The sequence below is a fragment of the Cuculus canorus genome, chromosome 5 (genome assembly GCF_017976375.1).
Source record: "Cuculus canorus isolate bCucCan1 chromosome 5, bCucCan1.pri, whole genome shotgun sequence".
NCBI lineage: Eukaryota > Metazoa > Chordata > Aves > Cuculiformes > Cuculidae > Cuculus > Cuculus canorus.
This window is the reverse complement of record NC_071405.1, coordinates 59368421-59388334: the sequence shown is the minus strand read 5'-3', so window position 1 is coordinate 59388334 and position 19914 is coordinate 59368421. Positions and strand designations below refer to the sequence as shown.

At 33.8% G+C, this 19914-nt stretch overlaps 1 protein-coding gene across 4 annotated transcripts in view; it reads right to left on the bottom strand.

The window, feature by feature from the left end:
* Positions 1-71: 71 nt before the first annotated feature.
* Positions 72-19914, bottom strand: part of FMN1 (formin 1) — a 182755-nt gene continuing 162912 nt past the window's right edge. For all 4 annotated transcript variants that reach the window (XM_054067736.1, XM_054067737.1, XM_054067735.1 and 1 more), the window contains 3 exons: positions 19442-19591; positions 9356-9440; positions 72-8273 (listed from right to left, as the gene is read on the bottom strand). In XM_054067736.1, coding sequence (XP_053923711.1) covers positions 8229-8273; positions 9356-9440; positions 19442-19591 — 280 coding nt within the window. In that variant the 3' untranslated portion in view covers positions 72-8228. The remainder of the gene's footprint in view (positions 8274-9355; positions 9441-19441; positions 19592-19914) is intronic.

Sequence of the window (19914 nt, the reverse complement as noted above, 5' to 3'; positions counted from 1 at the left end):
AAGTAGTATTTTTACCAGCTCTCTGCAAAAAGTCCGTGTCCAATCCCATCTGACATGGAGCACGAGCCGTCTTTTCCTTTGCAACAGGTATCATTGATCTTTCAAAACCACTGCAATATGACAAGACTGCATTTTATTTGACATAGCTTTTCTGAACTTGACACCAGAAAATCTATTAAATTTCTCTCTCAAGTCTCTCCCTTTTCTGAGCTATGTGCAGATGAAATGGTGTCGTTCAGGCTACAGTAGTTACAAGGAGACCTGTTGAGCATGCACGCAGATTATTTTACCTGAGTAGCACTCAAACCCTCACAGGAGCTTGTCCAAGACAAGTTGGCTTGATTATTTCATATAATATCATCTTTTAATTAAGACAAACAAACTAAACCAAACCAAACACTCCAATGGGAAGTTACCCTGAAGATGGACTTCTTCATAGTAAAATCCACTAAAAAGAAACAGCGAGTTTTATATTGTTTCAATGGCATTTTTTTACTAACATTTTTGTTTTACGTATGTTACTAAGTCTCTTTACTTGGCCTCTGGATAAGCGATGGAAAATATTTATAAAACATAATGCCAAAACACTCAGATACATCTGCCATATCACACATACTTCTGGTCTGGAATCAAGCAGAAGTTGATTATAGAAGAAAATGCACAGGTTCTGCTTCCTACTCAGAGAGAGACAGGTTTTCTTCATGTAAAATGGTAAGTAAAAGAGGTTGATTGACCTTTCTTCACCCAACAATTGAGTTTTTGTTGGACCTTTAGCAACCAGTTTGGTAACTATGTGACTGTACTTTTAATAAAAGATGAAGAGCAAGGAATTGCTGAGGAAAAATGGTGACAGTGGAGTTCCTCATGCCAGTTTGCTGAATTTGAACATGATAGGGAGTCCTTAACTAATGAGATTCACAGTTGGACTAATTTCTTTAATGGTCTTCTAAAACACACTGGACTGTAACACAACATGAATAACAGAATGATAAGGAATCATAAAAATGTATTCGGTCTATGTGGAATTTAAAAAAGTCAGTTGTATTCGTTCACCTCCCTGTCAGATATGAAAGAAGTATAGAATATAACCATGACCTTGTTCCATTTCGGTTCATTATGAAATGGTATATTTCCCCCTAAAATCTAGAAGATACCCATAGCACAAAAGTGGATTCTAACAAAGTGGAAAACAAAGAAGTATAAGAACATGGCTTTTCTCCAGTTTATAGAGGTTAGCTGCTAATAGCAATACATTCCTTAAGGTACTTTACGCATAAAAAATAAGCATCGGGTACTATATACTATATATATTCATTTGTTGACTATTGATGCTCCAAGTAGCAGGAAATAGTTCTATATTCTTTGATCTCTACATAGTTTCTATAACATATTTTCTGTGGACAGTTGCTCAGGATGAGCATTTGTCCAATTACAAAGGAATGTATTTACAGCATGCCAAACGAGAAAGTAAAAATACACTACTACAAGCTTGGTTCCCCTGGAAGAACTCTGAGAGAAAATGTACGATTTAAATGTCTCTAATGGGTAATTCACAGATTGACAAAAATCATCTTCTGCAGATTGAAAAAAAAGATTAATGAAACACTATCAACCAGTGAACAGGAGCATACTACAGCTCCTCTTTCTAAAGTCAATTTAGCTTAATCTATAAGGATGCTGTGTGTCAGAGTCAATAAATTACAGAAATCTCAGACCGTGTCAGTACTCTTTAGGACTTTGAGCTTATTAAATACATTACAGTTTAACAGGAACCACAATAACAACCCACCTGTTGTCTTTAGGATTATTTTGTGCCCCAGTTACCATCTTATTGCAGTAAAGATAAGAGTTTCCAGTGATGATAGAATTTGGCCCCATCATTTGGCCTTAAGCTACAAGTATTGGTTTTGATTAGGAAAGGCTGTGAACTCAGATGGCAGCTAAACTCCTCTTACCTCTAGGAAAATATGAATGTTCCTCACAGGATGACACTGGGAAACCTGAAATACAACTGCCTCTTGGGACTCTTAGTGCATTCGTCTTTCAACAGTTTTTGTAGTCAGTACTTCAGTGGTCACAGAACAATAAAAGAGTAAAAATATATAAGTGATTCTGTTCATATTAAATAATCATATGAGCAATAAATAAAAAAACACAGGCACAGAATGAAGCTCATGTATGAATGCAGAATTTCTGAAATCTATAGAACTTAAAGGATACATTCAACTATGCAAAATTTCTGCTATTTTGGGAGAGTCTGACAACTTTTACTTTAATCTAGAAATATAACTACGACGTCTTTCCCTTTTGAAAATGTATGGTCATTGACAGTATTTTCCAGCTTCCATTCCAGGAGTCCTTGGGGCAATCTTGAATCAGGAAATTCAACTGCAGCGTAACTCTAGAGGAACTGATAGCTAAAGCAAGGATATCTTGCCTACAGCCTCATCCTCCATGAGCTCCCAGAGCTTCAAAAGCTTTTGAGGTAGATCCCACCACAGAAAAGAAATCCATGTCCCATACTGGGATAGTTCAGGATAATTTTCATAACAGGATTCTAAAAGGGATTTTATTCACTCACATGACACTATGATGTCCTCCATGGATACTTTATACTGTACGGGCAAGAGGAATAGTTACATGAATAAAACTACTTGCATATACAAGCACTTACACTACCAGCCTATTACTTCAGTATTAGATTGTTGAAGATGAAATTCAGGTGATAAAAGTATGAAATGAAATTAACCAGAAATATCTAATGAAAAAAAAATGCTGCCTTTACTCTAAGATGACATCTGGTAGAAACAAACCACAGGGAAGACAATGCTGTTCTACGTTATGGAATTAGTTCGGCATTTATATTTCATTGCTTCTTAAAACGAATGTTCTCTTATACCCAGTGCTCACATTTTACAAAGAAGCCCTAATTTAAAAGCTTGAAATTTATGAGGTATCAAATAAAAATAATCTAAAGTTTGCCAAATTTACTGGAAATATTACAGGGTTTAGGTGTACTACATTTTCAATAAGTGGAAAAAAATTAACATCTATTTTACTAATGTTTCTAAGAACATTTTTTTGAATTGAAAAAATTCCAAGAAAAATTCTTGCAGGCATTTTGAAAAAAAATTTGCTTGCACAGCGTTTGAACCTCAGAACTTTGGAACTTTGTTATGGTTCAAACCCTACTGAGCTGTAGAAGTGTTTGGTAATGATATTAACAGGTCATATCCAATAATTTACTAAAAGAAGACTTAAATTCTGAATCACGTTAGCTGTACCCAAGTTAAACGTCCTTGCATATGCTCAAACCTTTGACAAATTCTAAGGAACTCGAGTTTCTTTGATTTCTGCATGCTATGCAATTCAAAAACTGCAGTCTTCTCAGACCTAGATTAGGATTCTCTAAAACAGTGTTGGATTCCTGATTACATATATTTGCTGTCTTGTAAATACCACAAGATAGATATTAATTAACTAATCATTTGAAATACAATCTCTTATAATTTGACAGTGGTTTGCTGCATTGTGTGTTTCTACACCACATTATTTGTGATGTTTTAAATTTCAAATCACAACAAAGAGCTCTTCTAGCATGGACAAGGATATTTCATTACAGCTGAGAAATAAATATTAGGTCTTTTGACATACTTATTCTTATATTTTTCTTTCTAGTGAACTATTTGAGCTGGTGAGTCAATAGATAGGGGATGCCACTTAGGTACATCTGAACTGAGTCCAATAAGCTGTATTAGACTACACAAACCTTTCAGAAAGATGTTCCATCCTGATTTGAAAGCATCAGAAAAGTGGAGAAACCACACCTATCTTTGCTGTATTCTACCAGCGATTAGCCTCATTACTAATGTTTGGAATTCATTTATATATTTAATTTACCTGGCTTTAATTTTTATACTGGTTTTGTTATTTTTTTTTTTTTTTCTGGCTCAAGGAACCATTTAGTTCCCGGTATTTTCTCTCTCTGAAGCAACTTACTGACTCTAATCAAGTTACCTCTTAATTTTTTTATTTTCTTTACATCTATATGCAAATACATACACTTATCTTCAAGAGAACACTGAGGAGAACTCTCCAGACTGCAAATGCTGAAATTCACTAACTGGCATTTAATAAATTCTAAAGGTGTTAAAAAAAAAAGAAAAAAAAAGAAAAAGTGAGATCCATAAGAATATTGAATGAGACTGAGAAAAGGCCAAGAATAAGCAAAGACAAGGTGGATATGATTTTCTGAAATTATAAACTTAGACTGGTGCCTAAACACAGATTAAGGAGGTGGATTTTCAAAACCACATTAATGCAGCATTGAGATGAATATTTCTAACTTGTTTGGATGTTTCTGAAATTCCACACTCACACAAGATTAAGGCATCCATTTTTAAGATATTTACTTGGAGCAATGAATAAATACTATTACTGAATAAGTAAATACACAGTCTTCCAATGCCCCATATTTATCAGCTAGGAAAGATATTTAGATCTAAGGAAGAAAGTGCTAACAGTTTACTGGAAAATCACGTCAGTAAGAACCCTGTACGTCATATGAAAACCAAAATATTTTATTCATGTTTCATGTAGAAAAAATTTAGATTGGTCAGAGGTGCCCTGGCTGTTTGTATCTGATTGGAGGAGATATCCTCAACAATTCAGAAAGGTTCAAATCTTATGTAAACTTTATCTTTCCTAGAATTACTTAAGATGTTTAATTATTTTTCTTTCTGCTTTCTGAAAATTTCATTCATTCTACTTTAGTTCTCTATACACACAGAAACAGAAGATCATACTGTTTCTGTTTTGCTGCAAAAAAATTTAAGTTAAATACAAAAGTATTATATTCAGTCTATACATTTACAACCCTACAACAAAGGATACAATAAAACATTTACATTGGTTAGTTCTGGCAAGACACCTGGGTTGTTTTCATAGATTAATAAAAACATAATGAAAATATGATATATATTGTCAAAATATCTCAAAGATGCTAAAAGGTCTTTAATTTTAAAATCAGTAAGGGGTAATATTGTAAATAAGGTAAAGAGCACTTCACAAGTTTTTTTTATACTTACTCATCTAAACTGAATTCTTCCTAATAGTCTGATTAATAATTACATATAATTATATTTTCCTGGGAAATAAGCACCTACTGTGTAATATGGTTTCTAATAGTGCTTTGATTTACAGACTTTGAGAAGCTTGGCAATAATAGAAGAGTTGAAGACAAAACAAAACAAAACCGAACCAGAAAAAAAAACCCCTCTTAAGCTACATCTACTTTGTGCTCACAGAAGTGACTTCTCTGTAGTGTAGAGATTAATTAAATAGCCCAGAAAATTGTAACTGTCTAGCTATTGCTGCTTAGCTTTATTTAGCTTACTCTACTTTTACTTCCTTGATAGCAATGGTAGCAATGTAGACACGTACCAGAGACTTCGGTTCTGTTTCATCTTTTTATTTTCTTTCTTTCTTTCCCCCTTCTCTCCTTTTATTTCCCCCAAACTAGAAAGCTCGGGGGTAAAGTCAGGCACTAAACTCAATGCAAGCCTAAAACATAACTGTTGGTAACACTTGGTGACCCCAAGATAGAATGCTCATTGATGCCCGCTTGTTATGACCGTGGTGTCTAAATATTTCATAATCAAACTAATATTTGTTAATATCTCTTCTCTAATACAACACTTTAGTTAAGGTCAGCAGATGTACCTTTATCACTTCAATCACTGTCTCATGATATTTCTGGGCATCACTAGGGGTATAAGTGTGATATTTACTTTATGAATTCCATCCAGGAATCTTAAAGTCTTAACGAATTAATCAAATATTCTGAGTTAATTCTTTTTTTCCCCTTAAAATGAATTTAACTAGTAGTAGAGGATTTCAGTCATGAATGAAGCTGGAATCAGAATATCTGTCTTGAGAGGAAAATCAGTAGATTTGAAGATGAGGAAGAAAGAAAGTATGTGCTATATAAGTTTTCAAATCTTCTGAAAAGAAATGCTAAATTCTCAAAACTTTGGCAAGTTGATAATCTGAAAAAAAATTTATAAATCTGATGAAGGAATGTTTTATATCAATAATTTTAATCTCTTTTAATATACATTTTTCAACATTTTGAAATGTTTCATGTTTAGAAATTTTGAAACAAGATATTTCAATAATTTTAACTTTTTTCCATAATGTATGTCTAATAAGAATTTTCAAGACCGATCCTTTTTAACAAACAGTGCTGCTCCTGTTGATTAATAATTAAAGAGAAAATTTTCTGATCAATTCAAATGGCCACATACACTATCTTCATAATAGAAAATCATATAAAAACTCAACACTTATTTGCTTAAACACCCATCACAATTGCTTTGCTTGCTGTTGTCTTTGGCTTTCACAAGCATTATTGTTCCTGTTGCTTATCACTAATAATATTGGAAACTTATGTGCTTTACCTATTTGGTGGAAGACAGAAAACTTAAATCTTTGGAATTTATTTCTCTGTAATGGGAATAGTCAAACTACAAATTACATTACTTTTGCGCGTACATTATTGACTGCTTTCATAAGAATTATGCTTATATACCTTGAGTATATCTCCAGCAGCTGGAAACTCCAAAACATACAAGGGAATCTTGGTTCTATTATTATTATTTATGGACTGAGAGATACTCATTTAAGAAACCTGCAATATTTGAAATCTTCAAGTTCATTCAAGTATGGGGGTCTCTGTGACTGCTGTTTTCCTTAATAAGTGTACACGTCTAGAGATGGCCTTGCCTTAGGTTTCATCACAGTTTAATTTGCTGTATGGACAATCCCTTTCAGACTCATGTATATCCTTTCCAGCTTCTAAGCAAAAGACTAATACTTTTCCCCCATTACCCTTTTTGTGCTTTTCTGCTTCACTTAATTTCTCTTCATAACCGGCTTCAGACGCCATTATAACAAAGAAGGGGACTTCTCTTTTATGGACATTTTCTTCATTTTGTTGTTCCTATTTATAGGTTGTTACCTACTTGTATTTAAAAATAACTTTTCTCTTGTACCTTAAATTAACTTCTGCTTCAAGATCTCTCCTAAGAGTCCAAATTCTTAAAATGCCCTAAGAATCTTCAAGTAACAGTAGATATTCTGTAGGGTTGTTTTCAGGCTCTGCTACTTTACAGGCAATGGTTATAACGTTACAGGAGGACAGTGACACTCTTGTTTCTTCCTCAAGTTTTACTTATTAAATTTTTATATCTGTGTATATATAAATGTATGATGCACTCATTCTTCCTGCAAATATAGGGGGACAAGAGCAGCTGCATAATATCTTTTAGAGTGAGATATTCACTGTTTCAAAGAAAGCTTTCAATAGAATTGAAAGAGATTTAATGGCAAATGTGTAACTTCATGGAGACATACTGTTGCATTTTAGTTCAATGAATAATGACTAATAAAACCATTATTTTATGAATCAATATTTTCAATACATACTGAAATAAAAATATACATTTTATCATTTTTCTTTTGAACCTCAAAATTTAGGAACTGTTAGGTTAAAACCATAAAAATAATGAATCAGTTATGCCATCAATCATAAAACTAAAGAATTTGAAGCTATTCCTTTTCATGTGAAAAATATTGTTTCCTTTTAAACGTATGGCATAAGCTGAAGCTTCTATAAAAATATTTATAGTAAAATACAGGATAAATCTATAATTACATTTAATCAGGTTTAGAAAGATGCATTGACTACTTAGACACTATAAAATTATTTAGAATCAGTCAATTTTCAGTTACTGCTGCAGTAACAAGATGTATAGTAGTCTTTTGTGAGCTGAATGGCGTATTTGCTTTCATCTACATGAAGCCCTATAAATAACCTACAGGTTGTTAGTCATTACTTAACTCAGCATCCAAAATGCTCATTTTAGCTCTTCCATATTAATGCATTATGCACAGAATATTTTCAATAACCATTAACAAGATGCACTTTAAGCAATGTAAGGAACAGTTACAGGAAATAATTTTGACTTCCCATGTAAAAACCTTCTTAGAATTCCCTCCACTGAGTGTACAAACCCCTCTAAAGGAACTGAAAAGTCTTTAGTGGATTGTCTTGGAACAGATCAGCAAAGCAGAATTCAGTACATAACATAAGGTGCTTCCTGGGCCATGGATGTAGTAAAGCATCGTGCAACGTATGAAGTTCTACTATCATTTTCATCTTTCTTCTTTCAGTTGGCAGTCACACTGGCTTCCTTTTGACGCAGCCTTTCTTTCTGTTAAAGGAAAAGACAGAGTTTTATTATCATTCTTGTATATAATTTTCCATCTCCTCTCAAGTTGCGATGAATGTTTGGTCCAGAAGTCTGAGAAATACTAAACGAGTCACAGTAGATTAATTAAAAAAATTAATTTTAAAAAAAAATATTTAATGCATTAATGCTCAAGGAAAGCTCAGAACTGATTAATTAATATAGAGAAACTGAGCTTGCTTTAGCTACACACCTGTCAAATACTCTGCACTTTCAAACACATGCTGCTCTGTGAAGACCAGTGCAGTTAGAGAAAACCAGATATATTTCTAATTCAAGTGAATCTAATAACTTCTCGTGTGGCGTGGTTTCTGCTGACATAACAGCTCTAATTTAATATTAACTAGATTATGTTGTTTAATGACCTCTTCCCAGGCAAATATAGTCATTTCTCTCTCTGTCGCCTGTCCTGCAACTGATATGCTCTGCTGGGAATGGAAATAATATACTCATTCCTTCATGTACATTTCCTTCCCTTAGTCTCTTACTTCCTACAGTTTGAGAAATGCCGATCTAACATGTGTGCCTTGCACAGAGACAAAATGGTTTTATCTGCAGTGTAAATGACTTGTTCTCTTTTTGTGACATCTCAAAAAAACCCCTGGGAAACAAGGAACAAAAAGGGGATTTAATCCCTTCTACCATTATACAACAGAGCAAACAAGATTCTGTAAGCTTTTGAAAGAAAACACACACTCAGCCATTGGACAAATGAACACAGTGAGACTCTTTGAGCCATGGAGCATGGAAGACAATACCAGAGATTTCAGTGGAAGCAGTGAAGAAACCAGAAAAGCAGCTCATATTTTGTTATCTAAAACAGCAGAGTCATACTGAGGCACAACTTAAGTTTTATACTTAAATGTTGGACTACCGTTAAAGCATAAGCTTAAAGATTTCTCTGTGAGAAGAAAATCACTCTAATACATTCAAGCTAAGCATACTACATCACCCTTCAACAACAGCAGAAACATGCCATCATTCTGAATGACAAGAATAGTGTCACAAAAACCCTTCTGAATGTCATACACAGAAACACATCATACCAGGCTGGCTGTAGGATTGATTCTCTTTGTTTCAACTTTCTTCTCTGCAGTTAACTTGCTTACTGATTGCTGAGCCACTTTAATTCTGGAACAAAATACATAGAAAAGACTTAGTTAGATTCAAAGAAATTAAAGCTGTTTTGGCTCTGCTGTATATATATACTCTAGGGGTAAGAACCATCACCACTAGCTTTTTGGGGGCACAATAACTAAAACAAATTGCTATTTCTCTTCAAAGGCACTTAATATAGTATCAAAAGCAGAGCAGAGTATGCATTAAAATAGAGAAAAATCACAAGCACAAGGACAGTCTGCCTGTATTGCTCATTGAAAATGTCACCAGGCAAACAACTTCTCTGTTCTTGCAGGATCTGGGTTTTATGGAGGATCTGGGTTTTATGGAGCATCTTTCCCACCAAAAAAAAGCTGTAATATCAAGGCACAAAGATAATCCTGTGAAAGAAAACCAAAAGCTATCTGGGTCAAACTGTTGTATACATAGAACATATTATTTTAGTAGGCCATTTGCCAGGCTACACTTTGTATTTCCTCTGAAAGTCTTGAAATGAAAGCGTCTGCCAGTTTTTCCTTAATATTTTCCCCATTGCTTTACATGGAGTTGACTGACCAGTCACTACGTGGTGACAGCAGGAGAGGCAAATAGAAGGGGTTCTCATCTGGGGGTTATTGAAGCTGCTGTGTGTGCACCTTCAGACCAGCTACACAAAGCACTATCGAAATAAAGGCAAAGAAGAATACAGATCTGATTCTTCAGTTTCTTGCCTTTTGCTCCCAGGGTCTTGCATATAGAACCCTTGTTTTTGTGGGGATTTAACAACAAGAACTGAATAAGTTGTTTAATCAAGAGGAAAAGGAGAAACAGAGAATTTAACTAAAAGGGACGTGACTCTTTGCTTACAGACAATGGAATGGGCAGGAGAAATGATATGCTAAACAGTCATAAAAAGAAAGGAAAATTCTTGGCACTCCTAAAACAGGATCTGCCCAGCTATCAGTACCTTTTAAATGCTGATGCTATAAACAAATACTTTACAGTTCTATATGCAAAATGCAGAGGGAAAGAAGTTGTGAGTGAATTTTTACAAGCAAGGAGAATGCAACAAACCAATTTTCACTAATGCACACCAAATCAATCTTTTACTATAAACAACATATTTCTTGGCACTCTTGAACTGAAAAGTTGTACTTTGTTCTACTATATAATTTTTTCCATTGGCAGAAATAATTGCTATGGCCATTCAAAAAGTATTTAAAATACCATGTCCAGTTCAAACCTCTTTCGACACACTCATTTTTTTTAGGAATTTTGGAAGAAAAGCAAAAAGGAAAATGGATTATAGCTGCAATTACTGATGTGTACTTTCTTGCTGTGACACTAGCAGCAAACTAGATACTTTTAAAAATATAAAACATTCAGGAGTTCATTTTGTGTTTATCAATGTGCAGTGTTGGAAACTTAAATTGCTTCTCTGAGATATGTATTTTAGAAGTATCTATTGAGTAGTTACTGGTGGTGTCCCACTTTCCAGTGCTTAAGAACAGTACTTTCAACTAAGCTTATTTTCAACACTATTTAGCTACAACATTGATTCAAGCTGTAAGTATACCCTCAAATACACAATGAAATTATTATTCTGTACATTTTTAAATACATCTGAAGTCTTTTAAAAGCTTAATTAGTTTTCCCTGTTTCTACAGGTAACCAAGTGGCAATGCCATTCCATCTTTTTATATTTTTTTGTAATTTGGCGCAGTTTACTTCTTAATGATGGATGACAGCAGCCACTGGACAGCACGCTGTCCCTCATAGCTACAAAGTTTATGCAAAGATGATGGTGCATTTCAAGTGACAGTATTCAGTTTCACACTGAATCACACTGCAGGATCAACTTCTAAACTCTTTCCCATTTTGAGCACATTTTCTTTGAGATCACATTCTCTTTGGTCCTAGGAGTGTCTTCTGAATAGTTTAAAAATATTTGAAGTACATATTTTCATCCGAAGGGAGTATTTTAAGGATTATAAACTTCTGGACTTAAACAGAAAATTATGCCTGTTACAGATTCAGGCCTAGTTCTGTGCATTTCATTCCATATTTGCCCAATTTCCAGGAAAACTAGATTTTTTTTAAAAAAATAGAAAATAAATGGCTCATAAAAATAAAATAAAAAATAAAAAGAAAATAAATGGCTCATAAAAATGACAGACTAATTACATATTACACTTCGGCCTCATAGGGGAAAAAATCCTTTGCTAAAATACGACTGATAAGATTAGCAGGCATTATCAAAAACATAAGTGCATAATTTAAAAGGAACGTAATACTTAAGGAATTTTAAAAATCAGATGGGTCAATGTTAGGAAAATAGTCAGCTCAGTAACTACGTCAATGAAGCACTCATGCTGTAAAGGTGCCTTATACATAAAAATAATTATTTGTTAAATATGGACGGAATACTAGAGCTGTATACTGCGTTTGGAAGCACTATCCTTGAAATAAAAAAATGAAATGGCATAAGAATTATAAAATACAAAATCATAAAATTGTTTAACAGCAGAATTGTAATCATATTTTTTCCCATTATTTTATGTTCATTAAAAAAACCCTACATATGAATACATAATTATCCACCAAAAGCTATGACAACCTTCCAAACCTTCCATCAAAACTCATGAACTCACATAATATTCTTTACCTGCAATTAAAGTTGAATGTATGCAAAACATTTCACTGAATCTTTTACCAAAACACATAAGTAAAAACAAACAAACCACATACTGAAAGAATGAGTAGCTAGCTAGTAACTAGACAAACTCTGTTAATTCAGCTTAGGTTGAATTAGGCCTCTGCTCTGTTCACTCTATTTTTTCCTACCACTTTTCCTTAGCACAAATAGAAATGATTTCCCATTTATATAAGTCATATAATAGCATAACTTTGAATAGCTTTACATTAAAATACTAAAAATTAGGACTATATTAAATTTAGAAGTAAAATTAGAGCTTAGTAAGGTGCATAAAGAATAAAACTACAAATGAAGTACTTTAAAAAGGATAGAAATAAACTACTAATTATTTTGTGATCTTTTCTTAGGACCATATATTATGTTATTAACCAATATGCAGATATATCACACAACATACTATTATTTTTAATTAAAATAAAATAAACTTTTAAATTGTTAAGGCATTAATTGTAGTTTATGAGAATTTATATAGATAAAAATTGTTTAACTTAGAAGTATAAACTTCCTCAACTACTTTTAATTGTTCAGCAATTGCTTGTTCAAAGTCTGTTTGAAGTAAAGCAAAAGCTAAGTGATAGAATATCAAAATATAAGGTAAATAAATGTTCTGTTAAGTTTCTCTTCTTGTGAGGAACTGAAGTTAGATTGATAATGAAGGCGGACAATTTATACATTTATACTTTAGAGAACATTTATACAACTTTAGAGAAATCAGGTGGAATAGAAAAGAAAAGAATTTGACAGAATATGGGAAATCCATTTAAGTCTTGTGTCTAGTGTAAGGGCCAACAAAACATCTAAAGAGGGTTTTGAAAACATTACAAAACCATTTACTGTAGATTTACTAGACTAAGAGGTGTCTTAGTGACGCTGCTTAGGGTAAGATTTACAAAATACAGACTAAAAAATGTTTACTCACTTCATCTTATTACTTAAGGTTATTCATTACTTAAGTGTTACATGAGACACCAAATAAAAATTGGGAGAGGATGCAGAATCTTATACTCCCTCTAGTAGACTTCCTAGAGAGGCAGAGAAATCATTAATATAGCACAATAACCAGTTGGAAAGATAATAGGGACTAATAAATTCTTCAGCTTAGGGAAGTTCAACTAATACGTATTCTGACAAGAATCTCCTCAAGAGCCTTATCCTGGAGAAACAGTAGCAGAATCGAGGCCTGAGACAGAGCTCCACAATTTACAACTCACAGGCATCAAATGAACAACATGAACTAAGCATCCCTTGACCTTTTTTTCTGAGTTTTTGTTGTGTGAATTAATGCATAGGGGAGCAGCTCACATGAGTTGGACATGTACAGAGGCATAACCATGAGAGGGAGTTTGGAGATATGCAAAGGAATGGATCGAATGAAGAAATATTTTTTTTCTTCTTATATCAGTATAAAATAGCATGGATGGACACACTAGTCTAGCCACGGTTCAGAGATTTCATGGAAGATAAATTGGGATTGAATCTAATAGATGTGAAATTGAGGAGGAAGAAAGTGGAACAAAAAAGTCAACAGAAGTGTATCTAAAAAAGAAAAGCAAGAAGGGATAGAAGTGTGTAGTAAAACATGCTAGAAAAATAGCGACAAGGACATTTTGAACAGAAAGCACTGCAGAGGACAAAGAGACAGAAAGGGTAGTAGAATAACTGAATCCCAACACAGTTAAAAAAGGTGCTCAGGTGCTAATTTAGCAAGCACTAACAAGACACCAAAACATTAAGAAATGCAGGTTGGTTAAGCCTTGAAATCTAACCATCTGCAATGGGGTAGTGCAATAATGCGTGTTACCGTACAGCATGGAAAACAAAATTGACGAATTTATCAAAACAATGTATTTTTAAATAGGTCAGCCATTACTCCAATAATGCATGCAGATCTTTACTATACATAATGGGAACATAATTGACTTTTTCTTGTCTCTGTGTGGAAAGTGTTGTCTTCCCCTGTAAATTTGATGCAAATCAGGCACCTTAAATCAGAAGATATTACTGAAAAATAATTACATCATTTTTATTCAAAATTATTATTTTTATTTTCTAACTAGGGACACAAACTAAAATTAAACATAAGCCTCTATTTATTAAAATCTTCCTTCATAAGTTCATGAAAATATAATATCTCTTCACAGGAAAACATATTATCAAGCCAAAGACTAACCAGATAAAATAATTTTCACCCCGCTTCCCTTTCAAGTCAGACAGAAGAAAGGTGTGAGCTGGTTATGTTCCATGTTCTAAAGCCCACAGTTTGGAAAACCAGAATCCTTTCTAAATAAGCTGGTTGGTACTCATGTATCTTCAGACTCTGCTGGTGTGTGAATACAGAGACCAAATTATCTGTTTCTTGCTCAGCCTCTTGGTATTCTGGAATAATCCATTCTCTTTGCTTCTACAGCTCCTTCCACGCAGCTGGTGGTTATGTGGATAGCTGTGGGTTAGAAAATAGCTTGGAATGACAATTCTGTGCCACCTGAGCTTTCCATGACTTGAAGTCCAAACTTCTCCCATAAGACTGTGGGCACAGGAACTGTGCAAAGTAAATTTTCGGATATGGGTGGAGATGAACAAGCAGAGGATGCTACAGCCAACATCAACTGCTCAACCTGGAGCCAAGCTGCATATCCAGCCCAGATCCTTAACACAGCTGAACAGTGACTCCCCTTGAGAGACTAAAAAATATCTGCATAGCTCAAATTCCTTTCATGTGTTACATGCCTTACTGCTCTCAGTCATATGATAACCTCTGTATGCAGTCTATAAACTGATCCTTAACTAACAGCACCTTTTCCTGAGAACACTGTCAGCCCATGCAATGTAGCACACTACGCTTCAGTCTCAAAACTGTAGTCTGTGTATTACCTGTCCTGACATATGATTTATTAGAGTTTTCGGTTAGCTTTATAATTACGATCCTTATAACAGTCTACGAAGCTTGAACACTGTCCACAATTATTACTGTGATGTACAATAAAATTGCCCAATTAAGCCTTCAGGCTTAAATCTTCTGGAAATAACTTCGTCATTACTGATCAAAACTTCAAATTGCATTTAGAATAAATGTCCACTATGTAAATCAGCATAAATACAGTAAAAATAGTATAGTATAAATATGTCAGTGGAATTTGTCTCTCAACCTCAAGCTCCTAATTTGCTTGATACATCTCTATTTTTTTCTGGATCTAAGGACAGTGTTTTGATTATCTGTATGAAGTGGGTGAGAAATTTAAGCTCTGTAGTCACAAGAAACAAAAAACTATTTTTATGCTTTCGGAAAGGTGGTGCACGTGAAAAATCAATAGGAAGAAAATGGCTACACTAGTTCAAATAAAAAATGTGCTTCAGTCCATCCAGGCTGGCCACTAGCATATATGGACAGCCAAAGCATAAAGTGATAATCCCCAGACTACTTTCCCAGATGGAAACTCTCTTCATATGTAACAGTCCTTCAAGGATTTTTCTAATATGAATTTGCACAGTCACTCATAGCTACACCTTAACCTCAGAAACACATAAAAATCCTCCCTTTTTTCTCTGTCTGCCTTTCTAAACACTCTGGTAAAACTCTTCGTTAATTCATGAATCAGCAACTTCAACCCTCCGTTTCTGGTATAGACAAACGCTACATTGGCCTCCCAAAACTTACACAAAATGCATGTGGAATGTAGATATGTAGAATGTCAACCCTCTCCTTCTCCTTCTCCTTCTCCTTCTCACATTTATTTTGCAAAACATACAATCACAGTTCGTGATGAAACTACTCACTGAAAATTATTAGTACGTTTTCCTGTATTTATACTTTTCCCCTGTATTCACACTTGGCTAGGATATCCTCTTAAAATACAGTTCAACAGATCTTGAATGATTTAATAGACTTCTAGATAGGCATTCATTTATATAGAAGTTGTCATAAATACACATTTGTTTTAATTCTGAATTCATAGACATGCCCACTGCAAATAAAATTAGTAGTCTAAAAAATGGAAGTGAGAGTGGAATTACATGCAATCTACCATGGTGTAAGTGCCTTGTTGTCAAAAAAAAAATGTACCTTTGTTTTAGTCTTCCATTCAGTTATCACCTCAAAATTTTATAAACAGAAGGAAAAAAAAAAAAGCAGTTAACATACCTGGATGCACAGACATACTAAATTATAATGTCAATAACAATAAAAGGTTTTGACGCAAAACCAAAACAGAACTAACACTACTAACATTTGGTGGGTATTATGGTGCACTTAGATTAAGCTGTTTGTCAGGGATAAAGAGGTGATCGCAAAGCACATTTTCTTGTATTGTTGTTGCATTCTGAAATTGAAGGGAATACCATGTCTGAAAGAAAATTGTCATCAAATTCCAACTAGGAATATAGTTTAAAAATTTTCTTCATTTTATCACTACATCGTTTATTTATCATATATTGTATCATATCAATCTAGTTTTGTTATCTATCTGTAACTCTGTCTTGCATCCCTAAATGGTGTGGAAATTCTGTCCAGGAAAGAGACAATGACTCACCTATATTTTGCAGGCAGCTAATTTATTTTCATGGTAGGTTAAATGTGGAGCAGCTCAGTTAAAATGCTTCCTTTACTTTAAGAAAAAATCTCATAGAAATCTAATTAGATTTCTACAGTCGTGTTACATTTGGGAGCCAAGTACTTTTTAGACAAAACAGGCTCTTGCAGCTGAGGCTGTCATTTAATTTAAGGCAATACTGTTTTTTTTTTTCCTGAAATTCAGAGATCTAAAAGTTATTATACAACACAAAGTAGTTAGTTTTGAGTAGAAAATTTTAATTTTGGAATCTTAGTTTTGAATAATTTTGACCGATTTTTACTATTAATTTTAAGCTAACACATTTTTAATTATACCTTTGCATAATGATAATTCTGCATGTTATAATTAAACTTTGAATTTTCTGAGCCGTATTTCTTGAGACACAAATTAAAATCCCATATATACATTCCGTATAAATGTTAACAATTAAATCAATTTTTAGGTATCTATGGGATTGGCTAATTCAGACACAAATTACGCTGTGTTTCTGCAGCCCTTACTGAAATCTGAAAAGTAATTAAATTGTAAACATGTTTACATAAGGAAATCAATGACTCGGTTTCAAACTCAAGTTTGAAATATTGACTAACTCTACCAGTTCTTCCTCTTTAAAATTTCCTTCAAAATAAAATAATTGGATCACGATGAACATTTTTTTTAATTAAATTATAATCTTTAAAACTGCAAGATAAGTAGTGCATCCAATTAATTACCCAGTTAAGGAAGACAGCTGTCCATTCCTGTCATACTAAGGTTTTTGGTTACCAATGTGCACAATGACTCTTAGGTTGCTTTCAGAATTTCTTGGACAGCAGCTCATCGACTTTTAGTCTTGTGCTTTGTAAACAGAACCCTTAAATGGTCATGACTTTACAAGACACTTTCAGCTGACGAAAATAGTTTCCTCACCATTCTAATCTAGTGTTTTCATGAGTTTCTTCTTTTCGGTAGCAGGACAACACAATTTAGGATGATGAAAACAGTTATACCATTCTAATTTACTTATTACACAAGGGTCTGCTTTTCAGCAGCTCTTTGTCTTGAGGAATGATGCACATTTTGAATGTAAAGCACAATGGATTGTCCTTTTAAGACTAATGAAACTTTGTAAAAATAGTTTGAAGTGAACTCTTAAAAACAGTCTATATAGACCAGAAAGTGTCAGTACTTTGAAACATCACGATGGTGCTCGGCATTCTACGGGTATTGCTTTAGTGTTATGAATAGCAATAATGGTAACCATCAAAGGAACTGATGAAATATTTGTGCTGTATTTTTATTCTTACATTTTATTTCTATAAATATTAATGAGAAAGTCTCGTGTCACCCCAGTAGGAAAACACAGAATATAATAACAGTTTACTTGCAAAAAAAAAAAAAAATCTTCATTATTGTATTAAGAAAGTTTAAGAAGTTATGTAGTGTTAAAACATTTACAAGGCATTTTAAGTCAATTTCTTTGAAGTGGTCATTGTATGCCATAAGCAATGGTATGGTCTGGATTTTTTTTCCCTTGCATAGTTAATTTGCATTTCTCCTAACTGCTTTTGGAACAAAAATAAATAATAATTCGGCAGAAAAAATATACCCTGAGATGATCCTTATCATGTTTAATGTGATCTGTTAGCGTCTGTTTATTTGACAGCTTTTAATGTGTAAACAAATTTGCATATTCATCTAGACAGAGAAAAAAAAGATTCTTTCTAAATGTTTGCAGTTGTCAGCTTCTAAAATCTAATCACAACATGATTATATAAAAAGCTTTAACTTTCAAGTGTTTAAAACCTGTAATATCTGTAAAACAGTGTTGATAAAGGTGATAATTGGGAATTAGAAATTCTACATTTTGTTCTTTAAAAATCTACTTTGCATGAATATAAAAGCTGCACTGACTGGAGTAAAATAGAAAATGTAAATGTAATTAAGGTTGATACTTTTAAAGATAGTTTTCTCTAAATCTGTGTCAATTTGGAATAAGAACCTTAATTGATATATATTTCACACTCAAAGCAATTAATCTATTCTTTTTCAAAGTATGTCCACATTACCATTCTTTAGGTCTTTTCAAACAAATTCAGGTATGGTAAGTATGGTGTCCTGTAGTAGAACTGTTTTTCCTTCATAAAAGATTTTAAGCTTCTTTAAGAAAATCAAGCAAATAATTGAAGGGTTTTGGCTTTTTTATTCTTTTACTCTTAACTAATAAAATCAGGAGACTGCGCTGAGATCTAGCGGCAAGTAGTTTGATGTCCTCAGCAGGACACCAAAAGTCAGAAGTAGTGCTGTAAATTCAGTGTGGGGCTTCGACACTGTGCTAAGTGTGGCCTGAATCTCTGGGGCTTCCCTTTGATGCAAGTGCAGTATATTAACTGGAAAAGCATTCACTTTTATTTGTCTGTACTGTCTGCGACAGCAATATCGCCTCATTTAGGCTAGTTCAACATGAAAATGCACAGAGAAGCAATCTGCTACAAATTAGCACAGCTCCCCTTTCATTTTACTAGCTAGTAATTGGAAGGGGTTACAAAAGTGTAATTTATCAGATTATATGTGTTTATCTTTTTGTGAGGACAGCATGCCTTTGGTGAATTTTCCTACACACCCTGAGGGAATAATCTTTCCTTGATGTCCATTAGATCTGAAAGAAAACAATGACGCCTGTGAAATATAGGAGTATAATTTGTTGGGTTTGAGAAGGAACAGTTTCCCAGACATCTAAAATGGTATTAATGACTTTATTAGAACCTTACCGTTCCTTGGAAATGCTTTTGCTCTCTCGTTTCCAAATGGTCTTGAAGTCACTACAGAATTCGTACCACACTGTGAAAACGTAGTTTGGTGTGATCTCCTTCTCGCCAGGTTTTGGCTTTATCCCAAAGTATCCCACTGTTTCTTCAAAGCTATGAGGGAGGGGGGAAAAAAAACTGTCAACACACAAGCCCACTGGGAAAAGTTTCTTCGAGGGCTGGTTCCTGAGTCAGTACTCAAGGCTGCTAATTACCATAACCTCCCCTTAGCCTTGGAAATCAGAGCAGCAATTCATGCTGAGTATGACTAACCTTCCAACACCTACCTTACTCCCAGGAGGAGAACTTACAGCTGTGTGAGCCATCATAGAGATAAGTCATGCAGGCAAATCATTGGCATTCAGTTTTAATGAGAAAAACTTATTGCATTTCAGGAAATGCTATATTTTATCTATATCTTTAATTTTCTTCTGCAA